Source organism: Colletes latitarsis, chromosome 5, assembly GCF_051014445.1.
Source record: "Colletes latitarsis isolate SP2378_abdomen chromosome 5, iyColLati1, whole genome shotgun sequence".
Taxonomy (NCBI): domain Eukaryota; kingdom Metazoa; phylum Arthropoda; class Insecta; order Hymenoptera; family Colletidae; genus Colletes; species Colletes latitarsis.
The window spans coordinates 28,267,995-28,286,411 of NC_135138.1; the positions used below are offsets into that span (position 1 = coordinate 28,267,995).

At 36.9% G+C, this 18,417-nt stretch overlaps 2 protein-coding genes across 6 annotated transcripts; one reads left to right on the forward strand and one right to left on the reverse strand.

Annotated features, from left to right (window-relative positions):
• Positions 1 to 623: 623 nt before the first annotated feature.
• On the forward strand, positions 624 to 12,996 carry LOC143342094 (lipopolysaccharide-induced tumor necrosis factor-alpha factor). The gene is made up of 4 exons (XM_076765582.1): positions 624 to 865; positions 2,786 to 2,953; positions 3,721 to 3,982; positions 6,380 to 12,996. The coding sequence occupies exons 2-4, from the start codon at positions 2,791 to 2,793 to the stop codon at positions 6,480 to 6,482; spliced, it is 528 nt and encodes a 175-aa protein (XP_076621697.1). The 5' UTR covers positions 624 to 865; positions 2,786 to 2,790; the 3' UTR covers positions 6,483 to 12,996.
• Positions 12,997 to 13,456: 460 nt separating this feature from the next.
• Positions 13,457 to 17,958, reverse strand: Nachralpha2 (nicotinic acetylcholine receptor alpha2). 5 transcript variants are annotated; one of them, XM_076765580.1, is made up of 10 exons: positions 17,736 to 17,958; positions 16,952 to 17,178; positions 16,813 to 16,857; positions 16,637 to 16,746; positions 15,796 to 15,976; positions 14,807 to 15,500; positions 14,684 to 14,704; positions 14,338 to 14,546; positions 14,019 to 14,260; positions 13,457 to 13,949 (listed from the first exon to the last, which is right to left on the reverse strand). In XM_076765580.1, the coding sequence occupies exons 2-9, from the start codon at positions 17,129 to 17,131 to the stop codon at positions 14,054 to 14,056; spliced, it is 1,647 nt and encodes a 548-aa protein (XP_076621695.1). In that variant the 5' UTR covers positions 17,132 to 17,178; positions 17,736 to 17,958; the 3' UTR covers positions 13,457 to 13,949; positions 14,019 to 14,053. The 5 variants fall into 5 exon arrangements, with proteins under 5 accessions (XP_076621695.1, XP_076621696.1, XP_076621694.1 ...); XM_076765581.1 differs by lacking the exon at positions 14,684 to 14,704; XM_076765579.1 differs by lacking the exon at positions 14,684 to 14,704 and having other exon boundaries at positions 14,080 to 14,260; positions 16,637 to 16,857.
• Positions 17,959 to 18,417: the final 459 nt, after the last annotated feature.

The following is an 18,417-nucleotide window of genomic DNA, read 5'->3' on the forward strand; positions in this document are numbered from 1 at the left end:
AAATCACATGGCATCACTGAGCACAATAAATTTATATTGCTAATATTGTACACGACGTTCACTGGATGACTTAAATTCGTATCGCGCGAGGAGAAAGTTACTACCAATTAGCATAAACCAAGGGGTACAAGCATAGATGAATTGCACAGAAGTCGCCATTAGTTAAAATATTGTTGGCAGGTGGCGTTAGTAATCATTACGAGTAAAGTATTTACTGTATACAGATATTAGAGGTAGTTTTAAAAATAAAATGTGGAAGGAAGTAGAAGAATTACTTTCTCTACAATTCTGTGTCAAAGGATTTCACTATTTTGATCATTACTATGAACTTCGGAAGAAACCCTGGTTTCATTATTAGAAGCTACCTAGAGACTTAATTGTGAATTTGTAGACTAAGAACGAGTCGTTCAGAGTTCAAAGTCGAATAGAGTTGATATTTACTGTTTCTTAAAAGTAATTAGTGTAAAATAATATACTTTGAAATGATATTTCAAACAAAGTTATTTCGAAAATATAGAGGTCTCACTTGATCTGTAAACTTGGCGCCATTTTGTTCAGTTTGCTTGCGGAATGCTATGGCGATTGCTGTGATATTGTGTTGGTAGCATTGTAAGAGCGTTAATAGTTTTATCCGTGATAACACGAACGTTATTGGTGTCTTGTGTTTTTCTTCGTTTCTACTTTAAATACGTGTTATCGAAATCATAACATGATGTTATAAGGTAATCGACTATCGTACGATGAGTTATGTGTAACAATATTCTCACGACGGATATTACTCGTTAGCATCTTGTGGTTTTCAATTATAACCTCTATTTTCCTGGAGAAGTCTACTTCGTCCCGAATTCACAGTATCATAATTGAGGTAAGTGTTTTGATGGATTGCGTTTCTGTAATTTTATTTTCAAAAATATGTTTTGTTATCTCTAATAAGTATAATAATATGGTTGGAGTACGTTTGAAATTTTTATTAAAGTAGCCTAGTCGCAATTCTGAAAACGAGTTACATTGATGCGCAAATTTTTACGTCATATCATATTTTTTACGACGTACTTAAAAAACAAATAAATAGGTTTTTCTCCGTGGTCTAGCTCTTAAAATGAATGATTATATAAATAGTTTATTGGGCAAACACTTCAATCGTAAAAGAAAACAAATATTTCTTGTAAAGATACGTTTGTAGGTTGATTAGTGTTCAATAGTTGCCAATCGATCTCAATATATTTTTTTATTTTGAAATAGTTTCTAATATTTGTTTAACATATTACAAATTTCTATGTAATATTCCTTATAAATATACGTAATGGTTATAAAAATCTTGCATAACAAGCGAAATATTTTTCTCAGAAGATATATACGAATATCGTACAGTAAGAGTAATCTGTTGCCTTTTTTCATTAGTATGACGTTATGTTGATCTTTTTTCCTTGTTCTTGTTACACGTTACTTCTTCTCAGAAAATCTACTGCGATCGTCAAAGTTGGTCTACGTTGTATTATGCGGATTTGTGTTCTATATTTATTATATGTTAAGGAGTCTTTCATTTAATGAAATTCGTTTAAGTAAATTCGAATTTAATAAAATTCGCAATATCATTGTAACAGTGATATTCAGATTCTAAAATAATGATTGCCAAATTAACGTTCAGGACAATTAATATTTTATTTTTTAATAAATCGAAGTCGAAATTTTAAAGTACACTTATTTTCTTCTCGAAATTTAAAAGTATGCGTCATGTGGTGATACCAGTTGTTATAGTCGGATTAAAATTAGTATACCGATCGCTCAAAGCCGCTTTCTCATGTGTGAATCATGTTGGGAATTCATTAACTACCTCGGAGCGTTCAGTTTTGATTACGGTCGAACGTTTGTACGAAAAATTTCGTTTCACCAGTTGTAATTAATTTTTCCTAATTTATTATTTACTTTCGAGTTAGCATCATTCAAATAGAAGCTCTGTACATAAAAACAATTCATTCGGCAGTCGACGTCGGTGGTCTGACTGTATTATTATCGGTTCACTCGATTCGTTGTAACGAACATTACGTAAGACGTGATATTGTTAAAAGTTGAGACTTGGTGCAGTTCATGCACGTGTAGATTAAATCAACATTATTTATATCGTTGTGCTTATCGGGATCCATTGACACGTTCGAGCAATGCAATCCGTATTTGAAACAGGGTCACAATTTAACTCATTGAGTATCAATGTTCTATTCACAGGGTATTTGGAAAAACAATTTTTTTTAATATTACAGTTTATTTGAATATGATTGTTCAATAGAAAACAATGGTAAAGTTCTCGATTAAAGTTACGGATTTACTTAATATCAAACAATTTTGTTGTGTTTGGTTAATTTTTTTATTTTCACATTAAAAAAAGAGTCGCTCTTAAGTGATTAGGAACTGGGTCCGTAACAGTACGATGGAACAATGTACAGACGAATACATTCCATTCTCCAAACTTCCTAGCTGTTTGTTAACTAACGCACATCATTCGCCTCTGTTACTTAACATTCGTACAACTTTCTATTCGCACACGAACACTTTCGCGTCCATTTGCCCGTGGCGTTTTGTGTTCGAACGCGTGTGCATCCGCGAACATCGAGCCGACCTAATAATTGACGCTGTGGACTCAAGTTAGATATCCTTTCGACCGATTTAAATATTTCATATAGAAATATCTTTTTGCAATACTTGCTAATTTCCTACTTGTTATATGAAACGTAATATATATAGTGTTTATTAAAAGTTATATATATATTTTTTTCAAATGTTCTGTTAGGAAACATGGAAAAAAATATAGGATTCGCGAGCGGGAGCTCGCAACCTACAATACCCCCGCCCACAGCTCCACCATCGTATGAAGAAGCTGTAGGAAACATAGCAAGCCCACCACCTCAACCAAATATTCCACCATATCCAGTAGGACCATCTGCAATGCCATTTCCCTGTAAGTATGGTTTTTATATTGTTTTTAATTCTTAACTAGGCATGTTCTTATTTGTAAACAGTAACGCTCAAAAGTTTGGAGCACCATTCGTTTATTTTAATGTTATATGTTTCGGCCTATTTAGAAGATCCTCTTAGGAGATAAGATTAATATGATATGTACAAGATATTTGAGGTTTTCAGGATTCGAGGCTCCGGGTGTGAGTGCCGTTCTTTTAGAAATTTCATAGTTTTGCGAGCGTTGCAGCTAAACTCTTGGGTCAAACGATGCATTGATATTGATATATAGAAAATACAAAGCAATGTTTACTGATATCGATGTATCAAAGTGCCATTTGACCCTTGCAGAAACTAATTGCAATGTTCGAACAAGTTGCACAACTCTGGATTTCTTTAGATAAAAAGTGTGTTAGATATCATATTAATTTATCTCTTCTATTAAATGGATATCTGTACTGCTCAAGGACCAAAATAAAATCAAATTACTTTTTTTTATCTTTGCCATATAAGTAATGTATTTAATTTCATTTTACATAATTAATTATGATTTATTATATTATATATTATGACTTTTTAAGTATCAATTCATTTTTCATGTAATCGTTCCTTGAAGATAAACAAGTGTACGAGTAAAAATTATAGATTAATACATTTTCTCGTAATTTCTTAAGAAAGAAACCGTAAATATAATCTATTTTTGACCCGAGAAAAAAGAAATACTGTTTCTTTAAGGTATGCTCGAGTGAATCTGTTTACTTGAAATTTCAGATTCTGTGCCCACGGCGACGTTCCCGCCGAATTATTCAGGACCCGGCGAGCCACCGACACAACAACAGACGCCGCATAATGCAAATCCAAACTTCCCGCGGACAACAGAAGTTCGGATTATCCAGCAGCCTATGACTTACGCGCTGAGCCCGAACCCTATAAAAATGACGTGTCCGACGTGTCGCACCAGCATTAAAACTTCCACGATATCGGACCATCAGCCAACCGCCCACATCTGCTGCATCATTCTCTGCTTACTTGGGTGAATACAATTTTATTCTTTTAATATTTGCTTAATCCTGTGCTTTCGATTTATTTCCGTTTTAATCCGCATCCGCTTACCTGGACTATCACAGGAGTGGGTCCTTTTCTGTTAACTCTTTCGCTCACGACATGTTAAATGTAACATATTAAATTTCATATCTTTGAAAACAGTAGAAAACAACATTATTTCGTATTTTTTTTACGTGACAAATTTTTTAAAACTATCATCTACTTTCTTAGAGAGTATTTCAAATTAAATTATGGTTTGTCTTCGAAAGTACGTTTGCAAACTCGAAAAAAGATGAGGTAAAACCTGTTACAAGAAGATCTGTGTCAGAACAGAGGCTGGATTGCATATACAAACTGTAAAAACAAACCTCAAGTTTTTGCATAGAGTGTAAAATGCATTTATGCATATTCAGAGAAGAATAGTTTTTTCCTATATCGTACGATGTAGCAATACATCGCACGTCGCAATCAGTGTAGCAATTAGTTTTTATTGCTTTTAATAAATTTCTATAGTTCACCACATTAGCATTCATCATTTCTATGAAAACGTTAATGCATTTCCGAAATTTCTATGCAGTAGTTTCAATCGTTTACTCGCAATTTGTTAAATTTAGCACAACACGTGTCTGCCAAACGTGCAACAGCAGGAACTTGAATTCAATGTTAAATAATTTGAAATAATTCGGTGTGTTTGTGTATAAGAGTAAAATATTGATCTTAAAAAGCGAAATATGGGCGAAGGAGTTAACGAACTTATGTGTCGAATTTCTGTTTTTATTTTTGTTGAAATTTTACATTGCTTGTTTACTATATTAATCTACAGTGTATGTTTAAAAATTTGAATTATTCATTGATCTTTAAAATAAGTCAAATTTTTTTTGCACATACATGAACGTTTTGCTGAAAACATTACTCTTGCATATTAAGCAGACATTACTTAATTTGTTATTAGAGTTAACTTGTGAATAGAGTAGTTAAAAGCTGAGTAAGATGAAAATTATAATTTCATTTGGACTTAGAGATTTTATCCCAGAGAAATCTGTTATATTTCACCGTAAATTTCTTCAGAGAAATGAATGTTTATTGGTGTAAATTGTATCTTGATAAAGAAAAAGTTGACGTCAGTTGTCTACGCAACAGTATCGAAGTCAAAACAAGTAGATTAGTTCGTTAAGTGAGATGTATTTATAAAATATGATAATGTCTACAACTGTCGTGTTTCTTAAAGAAATAGCAATTTGTAAAATTTCGGTGTTTCTCTCAAGAATATTTACAATATGCAATTTTATTTTATATATAAATAATGTCTTCTTAATATGCGAGAATAACATTTTCAATGAAACAAATGTAGGTACAAGAAGAAAAATCGAAGCATGCGTTTGAATGATAATGCACATCAGGTTTGTGGTTTCATTATTCATTATTTCTCCTTCATTTTACTAACTGTCACGTAGTAATAAATGTTCACAATCATAGTACAATTTCGTTCTCCGTGTAATAAATTTTTTATCGTCACATCGTAAACAAAGGACGTAAAACTACTAATTCTTTGCGTGGAATTAAATAATGAATTATATTTTACGAAGGGTATGGAAATAGTTTATCATTTATTTTTCTACAGAGGTATAATTATTTCAGAATAGAAATTAGTAGACGCATACCTTGCGTAATGTAGTTTAGTGATATGTTTAGCATTTTGGCTTGATGATGGTTCATTAGATAACTGTGAAGCAGTTTAAATGTTTTTGACCCGTAATTAGTTAATATAGAGCTTCACTGAGGTCAAACACCTAATTCCTCCCTAGGGTTGCATATTGGTTTATTCTTTATGCGTTTATTGATTTCTTCCAGTCCTTGTTCCGCTCTGACCCAATTTCTCTCAAAGCATGGCTGATCATAATACCTATGTCCGTTATAGTCGGATGAAACTCAATTGACCATTCAAGGCCACTTCCCCAACTGTGGGGCAGGTCAGAGACACATTTTGCGATCACTCCACGTCGATGTGGCCCTCTGAAAGACAATGTTTGCATATTTGTAACACAATACACGGTGTAGATATCATTTATATGCATATTAATTTTGAATTAATTGAAGAAAATGTAACAAATAATTTTTATCTATAAAATTCTGACCCAAGAGCTTTCTCTTTTTCAAAGAGAGCCATTTCTATTAAATTTGAAAATCATTGGCATAGTAAGAATACCTGTTCAGTGGCCTTGAGCGACCAGTTGATTCTGATCCAAATATAACAAATAATTCAAGCAGCTTTGACAAGATTCTGTGTTGTTTTCCTGGCTTCCAAGAATGTCGCTCTGTGTTTGTGCGTGGTACGTTATTAGTTTCAACGAAGAGATTTTTCTGACCAATGGCGTTTTAATTTCAGGTGTTGCCTTTGCTCGTGTCTACCGTATTGCATGAGCAGCTTCATGAGCGTCAACCACTTTTGCCCGAATTGTAAATGTTACATCGGTACGTGGAAGGGTTGAATCTATTCCGGCACTCGGGTTGTTTGTATATTGTTTATGGTCTTCTATGTAATCAGGCACAGTGTTGTAACGTTACTGAGAGTATCCGATATTTCCTTGCTTGTCGCGTATTAAGTTAACACTGATGGTCATGCGTTTTTGGAGGACAAAGGTCTACGCCCGGCGCCGTCCACTTTCGTTGGCCAAGATTTCCAAACTGCTCGTTGGTTATTTAGATATCATTGCTGGATAATAAATTTTCCGGAACGTTATCGTCACCACTATCCGTATCCGTTTGTCGTCGTTATTTTGTTTTTCAGTCGGTATCGCCACTCGTATTTGAAACCGAATCAGCGTATATGTATAATCCTCAGTATTGTTAGATAGTTTTGCTAGAATGCGCTTTGGAATTTTGTATTTACATGAAATTGAGAACTGTACCTGCACAAAATTTGGCATGGAACTCGCAAGAGTCAAAACACTTTCGAAGACTGACAAACTCGGGGCAGTCTAACTAGAAGGATAAATCAACGCAATAAATAGAACAAATTTACAATTTAACCCTTAGTCGATCACGCAATTTATTTATAAAGTACGCGTTGGAGGCATTAAAAAAAGAAGAGTCTTTTTGGTAAATACATCAATATGTTTATTGGTCAGATGATTAATCAATATTACTTACTAGACAATATATATTAAAAAACAGTTCGGGATAAAAATTTTTTAACGTGTTTCCAGAAATTAGTAATTGAAAACATTATTTGCTTAGTTTATTAAAGGCCTAAATTATTTCATTTTTATCCGGGTCTTCGTATTTAATTCCGTAGAAAATTGCTACTTCTACGTAAGATGACTTCTTTATCAAATTTAGTATATAAATGTTCTCTTAAAGCGTTGATTATAACATAAAACAATTAACATAGACAATAATATAAAAATATTGAAAAGATGAAAAGAGTACTGAGATTAAAATTTACGAGTTATGTAAAGTGTTATTTATTACACACAATCAACTCGAGAACATCATTTTTTAATGTTCTTTACAAACATTTCGCACAAATTTTAGAGTGACATCAATGACAAGTTGCTCATTTGATTATTTTTTCTTTTGGTTCTGATGAACCAGGAATACTGTTGGCTTATTGTACTTTTCAATACTTTGTTACAAATAGATTTAATTATTCTTATTCACTGTGGTTTAAAATGCAGTTAAAGCATCTCACAAAGTATATAGCATAATGTTTCAAGATTGATTATCTTTACTCTAGTGGGTTACGTGTTTGGTAGTTTACATTATCTTAGTTTGGATCCCAGGAATAGAGGAATACCAAAAATGGCAAATATTAATTCCAATTAAATCAGTGAATTACTAGCGAAGTAATGAGGATGGGGTTTGTAATGATCGTCTAAGGGTTAATGTGTGAACCGCGTTGCGGTTTTTGATGAATATAATTGTCATTCAACGTCGGGCTCGCGTCTTCCGGAAACAAACTAATATTCCGGATGGAGTATAAGAGGGTTTTGTGAGGGATTGAGTTGCCTTTAGATATTTATTTACACGGACGTAATGCTAGAGATATATACACGATGCTGTGTGATCAACGAGAAAGTGACAATGTTCTAGCGCGGTGATGTGAGATTTGAGAATTGATGCTGGTGGCGGACTAGAATCAAGTAGACGTTCCTTCGTTGTTTGGTATTAAAGAAGACGTTAGGTTTTCCCTGGTTGCCTGGTCATTAGTGGAATTTCGTAACTTTCATTAACACTAAATCTACCGCGACCAGTTAAATGACCAGTTTCAAAATTGTATAATATTCACTTCTATTCTTATTGTTTGTTTTCTGAGAAAAATATGTAGTCTGTCTTGCCTATCACGACCGGTCATCTGACCGGTTGATTTATATTTGAACTGGACAAAATTTGGTACCAAATTCTGGTTAACTTCCGATGTATCAGTTTCCACTGTCTTAGAATAGACTATCAACGCGTATTAAAAATAGTTAAACTTTAGGCGCGTACAGTTCCGAAACTATTAATGTTTTATTAATTATTGAGGCATTGCTAGAAGCGGCAAAGCCTCCCCTTTAAAATGGTTTTTGGTTTTTGTCGATCCGACTTTCCGTTTTCGAGATATCGTAATTTATGTAAAAGGTAATTTTTTAAATTCCGCTGTCTCTCGCTATTAACGCGTATTAAAAATAGTTAAACTTTAGGCGCGTGCAGTTCCGAAATTATTAGTATTTTATTAATTATTGAGGCATTGTTAGAAGCGGCAAAGCCTCCCCTTTAAAATGGCTTTTGGTTTTTGTCGATCCGACTTTCCGTTTCGAAGATATCGCAATTTATGTAAATGGTAATTTTTTTAATTCGACTATCTCTGTCTTCGTCTAGCGGAGTCGGACCTCCTTGTCGCACGTGCGTAGTGCTGACCTACCCCGCGTACGTGACTGTCGTGACCTAGTTCGGGGCGTAGTATTTCCAAGAATTTACTACGCATTGATCAATGAACTCGCGCGAGCGCAACGAAATGTAAACAAACTTTGAACTCTTATATCTCCGTAACTAGCCACCGCATCGACTTGAAACTAAAATCGCTATATCTCCGGAACTAATAAAGCTATCGACTCGTACAAACGCTCATTTTAAAGGGCATTTTATCCTCTATCTGATGACCGTATCACCTACTATAATTTATGCTGTCTTCCATGTTTATTTTGACATTTACTTTGACGTTATATGTTTAAAGAAGTTTAAGAAATTCCTATTGATCATACGACTGATGTGGGATAAAACTTTATTATAAATTGTTCCTTTAATTGAAAATGAATTTAAATACAGGATGTTTGCGTAATTACTAGCCAGCACTTTTTCTTAAATAGTTGTTTTCTCTAGAACTAACTACGGTATCGACTTGGAACAAAATTCGTTTTCAAGGGTGTTTTATCTTCTATTCGATGAAAATTGAAATATTTTTTAATATAAAAGAGAAGGATATCTTACTAGTAAACATCAAAACGCAACTTTCTATACATATAATGCAAAAATTAGAAGTACGTTGCCTCGTAAAAGAGAAAAAGAAAGACTGGTCATCTGACCGGTCATGGTAGGAATGGGTATACATGAAGTGCCGGTAGGTTTAGTGTTAAATTGCGAATGGGCGGAAATTCTGACCGTACACGATGTCGGCGAATTTTTGCCCTGCCATAAACCTCTCCTTGCCGCGTCTTTGCTTAGCCGGCTTTTTCCTATCATAAATTTCAGTGCGAATTTAAGGACTGGTCGATTCCGCGCTTTACAAACCGAAATAAATACGAGAGTGGATTACACTATTAGGCTTGCGCTAAATGATGATCCGACGTTGTGGACTCGCACGGATATGAGATTGGTCGTCATGGTGTTAAAAGACATCTTTATGAAGTTGTCGTAAATTGTATGAGAAACATTGTTACAGTCGTACCTCGATTTACGTCCTTGCCATCGGGGGTTTCCCGATAAATCTAGTTGTTAATAACAACGCGATCGGCGTTTGTTTTATTTTGTACATTCCTATCCGACGTGTTCAATTTCTGTCCGACTACAAGTTAAATATTATCTGAATCTCAACACGTACAATTTAAAATATTATTATTAGATATTGATACAGGAGTGAAAATAATGATGGTATTTCCAAATACCACAAGTGTGATTCAATTCATGGATCACGAATTATTTACTAAATAAATAATTATAATAGAATAGATAATTATAATAGATTACCCCTCAAAGTCATTTAATTTTTGTCTCGAAGATTTTTTGATATCATCAACAGTTTTAATCATATTTAAATGGGCAGAGTTTGTGAGATACTATATAAGTTTTCGTTTATGAATATACATACGCTATATACGAGTAGATCTATATATACACTTACCTTTGACATACGTCAAATCGTTGTTTTTACTTACGTCCGCTACTCAGGAACCAATTAGACGCAAATACGAGGTACGATTGTATATGACGCTTATTCCTTGCGTGATGATACTAATGATACAACATACAGTATTGCCTCGCTTCTTTCACCAACCTGCGTTAGGGATATTACACTGTTTATGTTCCTTCAGCTCGAGCAATCGTCATGAAATTTGACAGTGCCGATACGAGTGTAAGAAAAGAGGCAATATTATATAATGAGTGATGGTTACGATGTTTACTGATTCCATATTTGATTCGAATTAGATGATCGCGTGCGGGTGTGTTCGTGTGTCTGTTTGTCTCTCGGTGTGTGTGCGTACGTTTTACAGATAGAATGAGATGGTATCATAAGGATACTTTCGAGCGTTGAATTTAAGAAGAGCAGTGTTCTCACATGCATTTATCGTATTTCGTAGTCATAGGAAGATTTTATCCTGGAAGAAAGGAAAGAGACCTGTTGCGACGAGGTTTATATCTGTCATCTCTCTTTGGAACAATTGATTTTCCTGAAATACGAAGGATACAAAAACGTGATCGTTTGCGTTTTTGGTTGATTCGCGTGAAACATAGCTTTAGTAAGGGCTCTCAGCCACTATGCTTGGTAGCTAGGGATTGGTGTTTGGACCACAGTTACCGTTGTATGATTTCGACGTAGACACACGTTTTCGTTCTAGCGTTTAGTTTGCCATTCCATGTAAATGTCTTCCGTTGGAAGATGTACTATATTTTACTAGCGACTGTAAATGGAACTTCGTCGTGACAATTAGGTTTGGGTTATGGTGTGGTGTGACGCGGATGTTGGAGATAAGCCCTCCATTTTGTGTAGCCTTAGGGTCTGTTTCAGATGGAATTGTACGACTAATTGCAGTAGAGTTGCGCGAGATTCGCGAGTTTACTGTTTTCATACGAGTGTGGGAGAGATTTTATGTTGACGATGCCGTCTAAAACAGGCCTAACACGTTGACTGCCATGTCACTCGAATATGGGTGACGCTTGACTTCCACAGGGAGCAACGTCATCCGAATATGGGTTATGCTCGTATCGTATCGTGACGTTAGTCCCTATTTTTGCCGGAGTGTGAGGGAGGGCTAATATAATAATAATAATAAAAATGATAAGTACGAATTATCGAGAACCTTTTGACACGTTGACTGCCCCATCACCCATTTCTGGGTTACGGTTTTACTTACCCGATCAGAAGCGGAGCCACTAAATATGTATACAAATACTGTATAAAAGTAATAAAGTATTACAGATGTAATAGATTCTAGACTTTCGAAACATAATCCGACATTGTCATTTTGCATTTGCATGCTTTTGGACTCGAAGACGTCGGTTGCGAGTAGTATGACCGAATGTAGTCGATCGTTTCAAGTAAATACGTGTGCTGCTGTTAGAAAACCGTGACCTGGTGGTTCTCTCGCGCAAATTTAACGTGACAGTCAACGCGTTGAATAATCGAATGATCGTTTCTGGGTTTTAGCGTCACTTGTGAGTGTATGCATTTATAATGCAGTCAACGAAAGAATCGACTTGATCTCGACAAAATGAACCGTGTGTATTGAGTTCATTAATATTTACAAGCGGTAGTAATAATAGTAGCAGTATTAATGAGAATTTGGATACTATAATTAACGACCGTGGAATTGTTTGATGTTCGAATACAGTATCACAAATATAGGGAACGAAAGGATCTATTCTTTCGTTGACTCTGCTATAATTGCGTATGTAAAGAGTGGCGGACATTGCTGTCAGTGTCATTAGAAGAGATACTAGCGACGACGCATAGTGACCAGGTACTGTGTAGCTCTATCTGAACATTTCGACGCTGACAATGTATCATTGGCAGCTGAGAATAATGCCTGTGAGGGGTACATTCGGTTTAAATGATTTTGTCCATGTTACCATAGATGCGGCTTGAACTAAGTGTACCCTTTAGTATCTACGGTATATTAACCCTAGAAAGATCTATTATGAGTCAAAGTTAGCTTGACACGGGCGCGGGTCAAGGGACACTGAACGCGTTAAAGGGCCCCAGAAGTCGTTTCCGTGCTTCTTCCGATAAATTTCCGTTTAGGAAGAACGATAAAAAGAAGGATGAACCAAAAGAGCGTGTACAGAATGAAAGCTGCACCACTTCCTGTTTGCAACAGTGTTCGCGTATTTTTATTTTTGTAACACGAAATAGCGATTAGTCGCTCGCAAAGATTGAATTGTTTGAGTCTACGTAACGTAGGAATTCTGTTTTCTTTCCACGAGACTTGGTGCACGAGGACGCGCACGTTTATTGGTGCTTCCGTGGACATTCGGTGGAACGTATCCCTACATATTGTAATGCCGTAAATTGTCTCGTAAAAGATGATATTTTTGTGCGAAATATATATGGACCTTGCATGTTTTTGTTTTCGTGTCTCGAACGATAACGATATTCCGTTTAATTTATTTATACTGATTAGAAAGTAAAGACTCGTAAAAAGTCAATTATGTAAAGAGGATCTGAACAAAGAAAATTGGTTTTGTGGATATGTTTTAAACCTTTATTAATATTAATATATTCGGCGAAACATTTTTGGTTGTAACGAATCATGTGTTGTTCAATCATTCACACGTCGAAGACATGCATTTGTGTACCTTACATATATTATATATATACTTTCAGTCGAGGTTTATATTATAAGATTTTAGTATGAAATTTGTTTAAATCGGTTTTTACTAATTTTGTGTTGTCGTTGCGCGTATAACGTAGGTATTATACGTTCGTATGTGCATTAGATGTATAATATTTTTCTTCTACGTGTTGGACATAATAAACTATACCTTCGTTTTAAAGTGCGTTCAGGTCTGTATAAATGGAGGCTGAATTTTACGAGAGGTACATGTACAATGGTATATTTCATAGTTGATCGTATTACATCGTGGTGGAAGTGTGACGAAATTGCAGTATAGGTGATTACTTTTTATACAGGTGCACAAAATGTTATTGCTATTTCGGTATTGACAAATTATCGAAGAGAAGTCGAAAAATCATGGATCAACAATAAAGTGCTTCGTAATTGTCGTTTATTTTATTTTTATAGACATACAAGATATCGAACAGATCCGAGTATATACTTCGTTCGTATTGAAAAAGTTTGGTTTATATTTTAATAGTTGAAAAATTCCGTACACTACATAACAATATTCTCGATTGCTCTTCGGGAAGATGTTTACTCGAGCAGAGGACGAGTTTCGCTACACACGGTTAGACGACGACGGGTCAATTAAATCCCGTTCGTGTCTGCTACGTTAATCGACGTTACAAAACATCTACAATTAATATTGCAACGTTCTCATTAACGGTACGATAACAGATTTAACGTTATTCAAGAGCACTTTGTTCGTCGTGTGCACATACTATAGTGATAAGTACAAATGAAATATATGTGTATTTTGTTTTTTTTTTAATTACGAGACGTTATCGAGCATTGTATACGTTGTGTGACAAAAAGACGAAGAAGCCGGAGGTGTTGATACACTTCAAGGGTCTGCATTTCTCTCTATAAAGAATAATATAAAGTTCAGAAACAAAAATAACGGCTAAGTAGAAGAAGACGACGAATCAGTACCTCGGTTTCCTCGTCCCTTACTTTCACTAACTGTTCTACACAAGAGTTTCTAACAAGTCACCATGAGGGAGAAATTGTTGTTGAGCGACAGAAGAGTACTCCATGTCGATGGGTTTGGTGTCGTCATAAAGTGCCGGAGCCTCGCCAAGAATGGTCAAAGTGCCGACAATGGACGCTATTGAGAAGATCCAGAGGAAAAGTCGGTCCAGGACCATCGCCACGAAACCCCAGTCTTGATCCTCCTATAGTACAATGACGATTAATTGGAAATCCCAAAATGGTTCAGGAAACTATTATCGTTCAAGACGACGATACTTACGGCATTGAATTCGTCTTGCCGTTGTATGTGGTGCTGAATGAACATCACGTTGTGCAAAGCTTTCTCGAGCTCGAAGGGATATTTCTTTTTCGGAGTGACGTCGCTCAAGGATTCATCTAAACCGGACAACACTGTAGGCAGTCCGTTGTAACCGCCTATGCCACCCAAGAATCTGTTATGCGCGGTCGTTGTATGCAAGCCGTTGCATCCTGGAAACAATTAATTCTTACATTTTATGTCAAATCTTCTATTTGGAAGACAGGATCCACTTAACGTGCTAACATCCATCTAATCTGTGAACACTAATCGTGCATTGATATCGAAGTTTTCGAAAGCGTACACTTACCAGGAGTACAAGGATAACGATCTGAAAAATAGCAATCTTTTCTATCGTCCTCTACGCAAAGCCCACCACAAGATCTCGATTAATCTATCGCATGATGCTTGTAAGACGGCCGTAAATACGTACCACCGATCCGCTGATGCCGAGCAGAGTCCGGCGAAGATACTATCGGGAAAGATTGCATAGCGGCTGTAACGGCTGCATTGAATTTGTTCTTTTTGCCGGATTTGCCTCTTCCGTGTATCTTGTGCGCGGCGAGATCGTTCAGAAGATCATCAGGTACCCTCATGAACAGCAGCTTTGGTAATTTTCTTATGAAGATCTTTCTGACCCACGGCGCCATTTTATGGGTGCTCGGTTTCCGATAGTGTACGTTTAGTATGATAATCGTTACTACTACGGACACACCGACCAGTGCCATCGTAAACAGCAAGTACATGCCCAGTAATGGCAACGCTAGCGACGTGGATGGTATAATCTCGGATATTAGGAGGAAAAACATCGTCTGCGACAGCAGAATGTTAATGCAAAGAGCAATCTTCTCGCCGGAGTCGGCGGGCAGGTAAAAAGCCAGCACCGATAAGTACGAGATGCTCACGCACGGTACAATCAGGTTCACCGTGTAGAACAACGTTTTGCGGCGTAACGTGATGTTGAAGAAGATGTCGGGATAGGGCTCCACGCAACAGGGGTAGAATTTCTTGTGTTGTTCCGCCGGTACACCCAGAATGTCCCACTCTACGCTGGGGTAATACTCGCGGAGATCGATGCCAACCTCCACTTTGTCTCCCATGTTTTGATTAATATGCTTCAAATCGATCTGAACACAATAATTAAAAATTTTCAGTTTAGACCAGAGAACAAGTTTGGTAAATTTTATTCGCGAATGTCGAATCAGAATATCAGATTCATTTGTAAACTAGCGTTTGATTGCGTAAATTTTTTTTGAGGAGGGTCAAATAATAAAGTGGGAGTGGATTTCATCCCTTCAACTTTCAGTCTCGATTTCTTGCAATAATCGAAGTTCTACGGCTTAGAAACATAGTATAAACAGTAGTTTTGATAGGATAATGGATTTACGACTGGAAATATTTGGAAAGATGTATTGTTTCTACCTGAAAACCGTCGTAGGTCCACGAGCCGAATTTCATGAAGCAGGTTTGTTGATCGAAGGGGAAGTATCTAACGTCTATTTCGCACGACGACTTGAAAATCGCAGGAGGTGTCCAAAGAACTTTTCCGGTGTAATGCAGAATTGCTTTTGTCATTGTAGTCACTCCGTATTCTCCGTCGGCACTGAAAATAGAATAACATTGCCAGTAGTTTGACAATTTTAATTTCACAATTATAAATAACTCGGAAATAGTATAGATTTTTTAATTATCAGAGGAGTATTTAACGTTACATTCGATTCGAAGATATCTCGATCTAACTTGAAGGTTCTCTTCAGGATAAATATAACAAAAATATTCCTTATAAAATATTTTAAATAAATCTTGAAGTTAAATATACTTTTTCTTTATTTTCTCTAACAAAACCTTAAACGTAATTCTATTATTCTTGATGTTTGTTTTATTTTGGTATGTACAATCACCTAAAATATTGGTGCATTTGTGAGTAAACACATTGTATACATTTGTATACATAATTGCAAAAGGTATATTTTTGCAATATATCTTAGATTATTTCTAAAATACGATACGAATTTATCCTGAAGAGTGCCTTCCACTTAGGTTGGCACGTCGACACGAATAAAATGTTAAATGTTATTCTGAAAACCAGATGGAAGTCCGTACTATTCTCGAGTTATTAATAGATATCAATTTCTGAGCATGAAAGAAGACGAGTTCAGATTTTAATTGCACGATACTTTCCATTCACCGTCGCAAACATTTCGGGGACAACGATCGATGAAACGCAAAGTGTGAAATCGCTGTTCGCGTCGGGGTCACTTACTTGTTGTAAAGGACAATGTCGGGAAGCCATATGTGCTCGCTAGGCACATACAGTTCAGTGACACCTCCGTATTCAGCTGGGTCCCACTGAAACTTATGATCCTGCCATTCCTGTGCAAAGTTCGTAATCGTTAAGTCATCGTTCTCGAGAGGATATCTAATATACTCAAGACTTACGTGTTCCAACCAAACGTTCGTCGTGAGGATTTGATCCTTCAAATTCTGAAAACGATCACGTTGCTTCGTTACTGTCGCATCCCAATAAACAATTTATTTTTCGATTACATAGAGCGTGTAAAAGAAAAAGAAAACATACTAGATCTATGAGTTGAGAAAGACGAAGTCCTAGTTTAACAATGACGGTGTCCGTGTTGTTGGAAACGGGACGAATCAGTCGATTGTAATTCGACAACAGATCGTCGTACAGTCTTTTTGCGTCGGGATTACCGTGGCATATCCCCGCCAAGAGGATCAACACGATCACTTGCAGTATCATTTCTGGGCGAACTTAGTCTAGTTATTCACGAGTCCGTTCGATGCATCCTGTTCGTTGCAAAAAAGTGAACGATTACGATTGATCGCGATACTTTGAGCGTAGCTCGCCGGAGGTATAAACTAGATTTTCTGTTTGTGCTGCGACGCTTTAACTAAACACCGCAAGCTGTTGCTAGTCGCGGAATTACGGACCTGTTGCGTTAACTGCCGCCAGTCTATATTAATATTTGATCGAAACGAGTGGTTATTAAATTTAGTTTCTCCCACATATGCTTGGAGGGCTGATGTCCCCGGTCGAGGCTACGCGTACTCGAGATTCTCCGATCGCGGTTCGGCTGTCTGTAAATGTTCTGCCCCGGCGTCGTGCAACCGATCGCATCGTTTCCGTCCCGCGATGAAATTTTAATGTATTCCCACTGAGCGTCGAATCGATTGCTTGCATTTCGGACGTCTTGTTCCGCGCGAATTGTGATTTTTAGTAATGCTCTCCGAGGAATCGTAATTGTTTTCAATTTTCCACCCCCTCGCGAGGCTAGAGATGTTCGAGGCATGTACGGTTCGCTACGCACTAATGTTTACAACCGAGTGGAAGGATTATTACGTACTTGCGATTTGGTTCTCTTCGGGCTTGGAGCACGCTTCCTAATGAATCTGATCCTGTGTTCTCCCAGGGATAGCATAATCTATCGCGATCCGTTCGAGGCTCCGCGGCACGTCGACCGATCGTGAACGCGACGAGGAATCGATGCGTCGACTCGCATTACTCGCGCGTCTCGTCTCGCTCGCGAAACGCCGGGAGAGCGCAGAACAGAAATGACATTGTGTACGGCCAATGGACCACTGGATGATGTTACGTGCATCTCAGATTCTGCGGGATCAATACACTATTGCGCATGCACCGAGCCAGCCGTGGGTGTATGCGCGTTGTGAACGGGCCTTTATGGCGCAGTCTCTGTTCGTTGAACACCGACGATGGAAGAGGATGATTCCTCGCGAACTCTCCACCTCTTCGGTGGTTCCTACGCCCTTTTCAGCGGGCTGCCCTCAGTCCTGGACCAGGCTCAATTTTTTAAACCTCGCGCACCTTTTTCGACTGTTTTCACCCTGTTCAGCCGGCTGAATCGACAAATAAATCGGATAAGAAATTAATATCATCAATCGTTACCTCTCGTGCCAATAACCATTAAAGAAAATGACGATGTTCTCGTTAAACTCTCACAGAACTGCCCGAGATTCTCATTCTTTAGACAGTTCTACATTGATTTGCACGTTGACGTTTTGAAATAA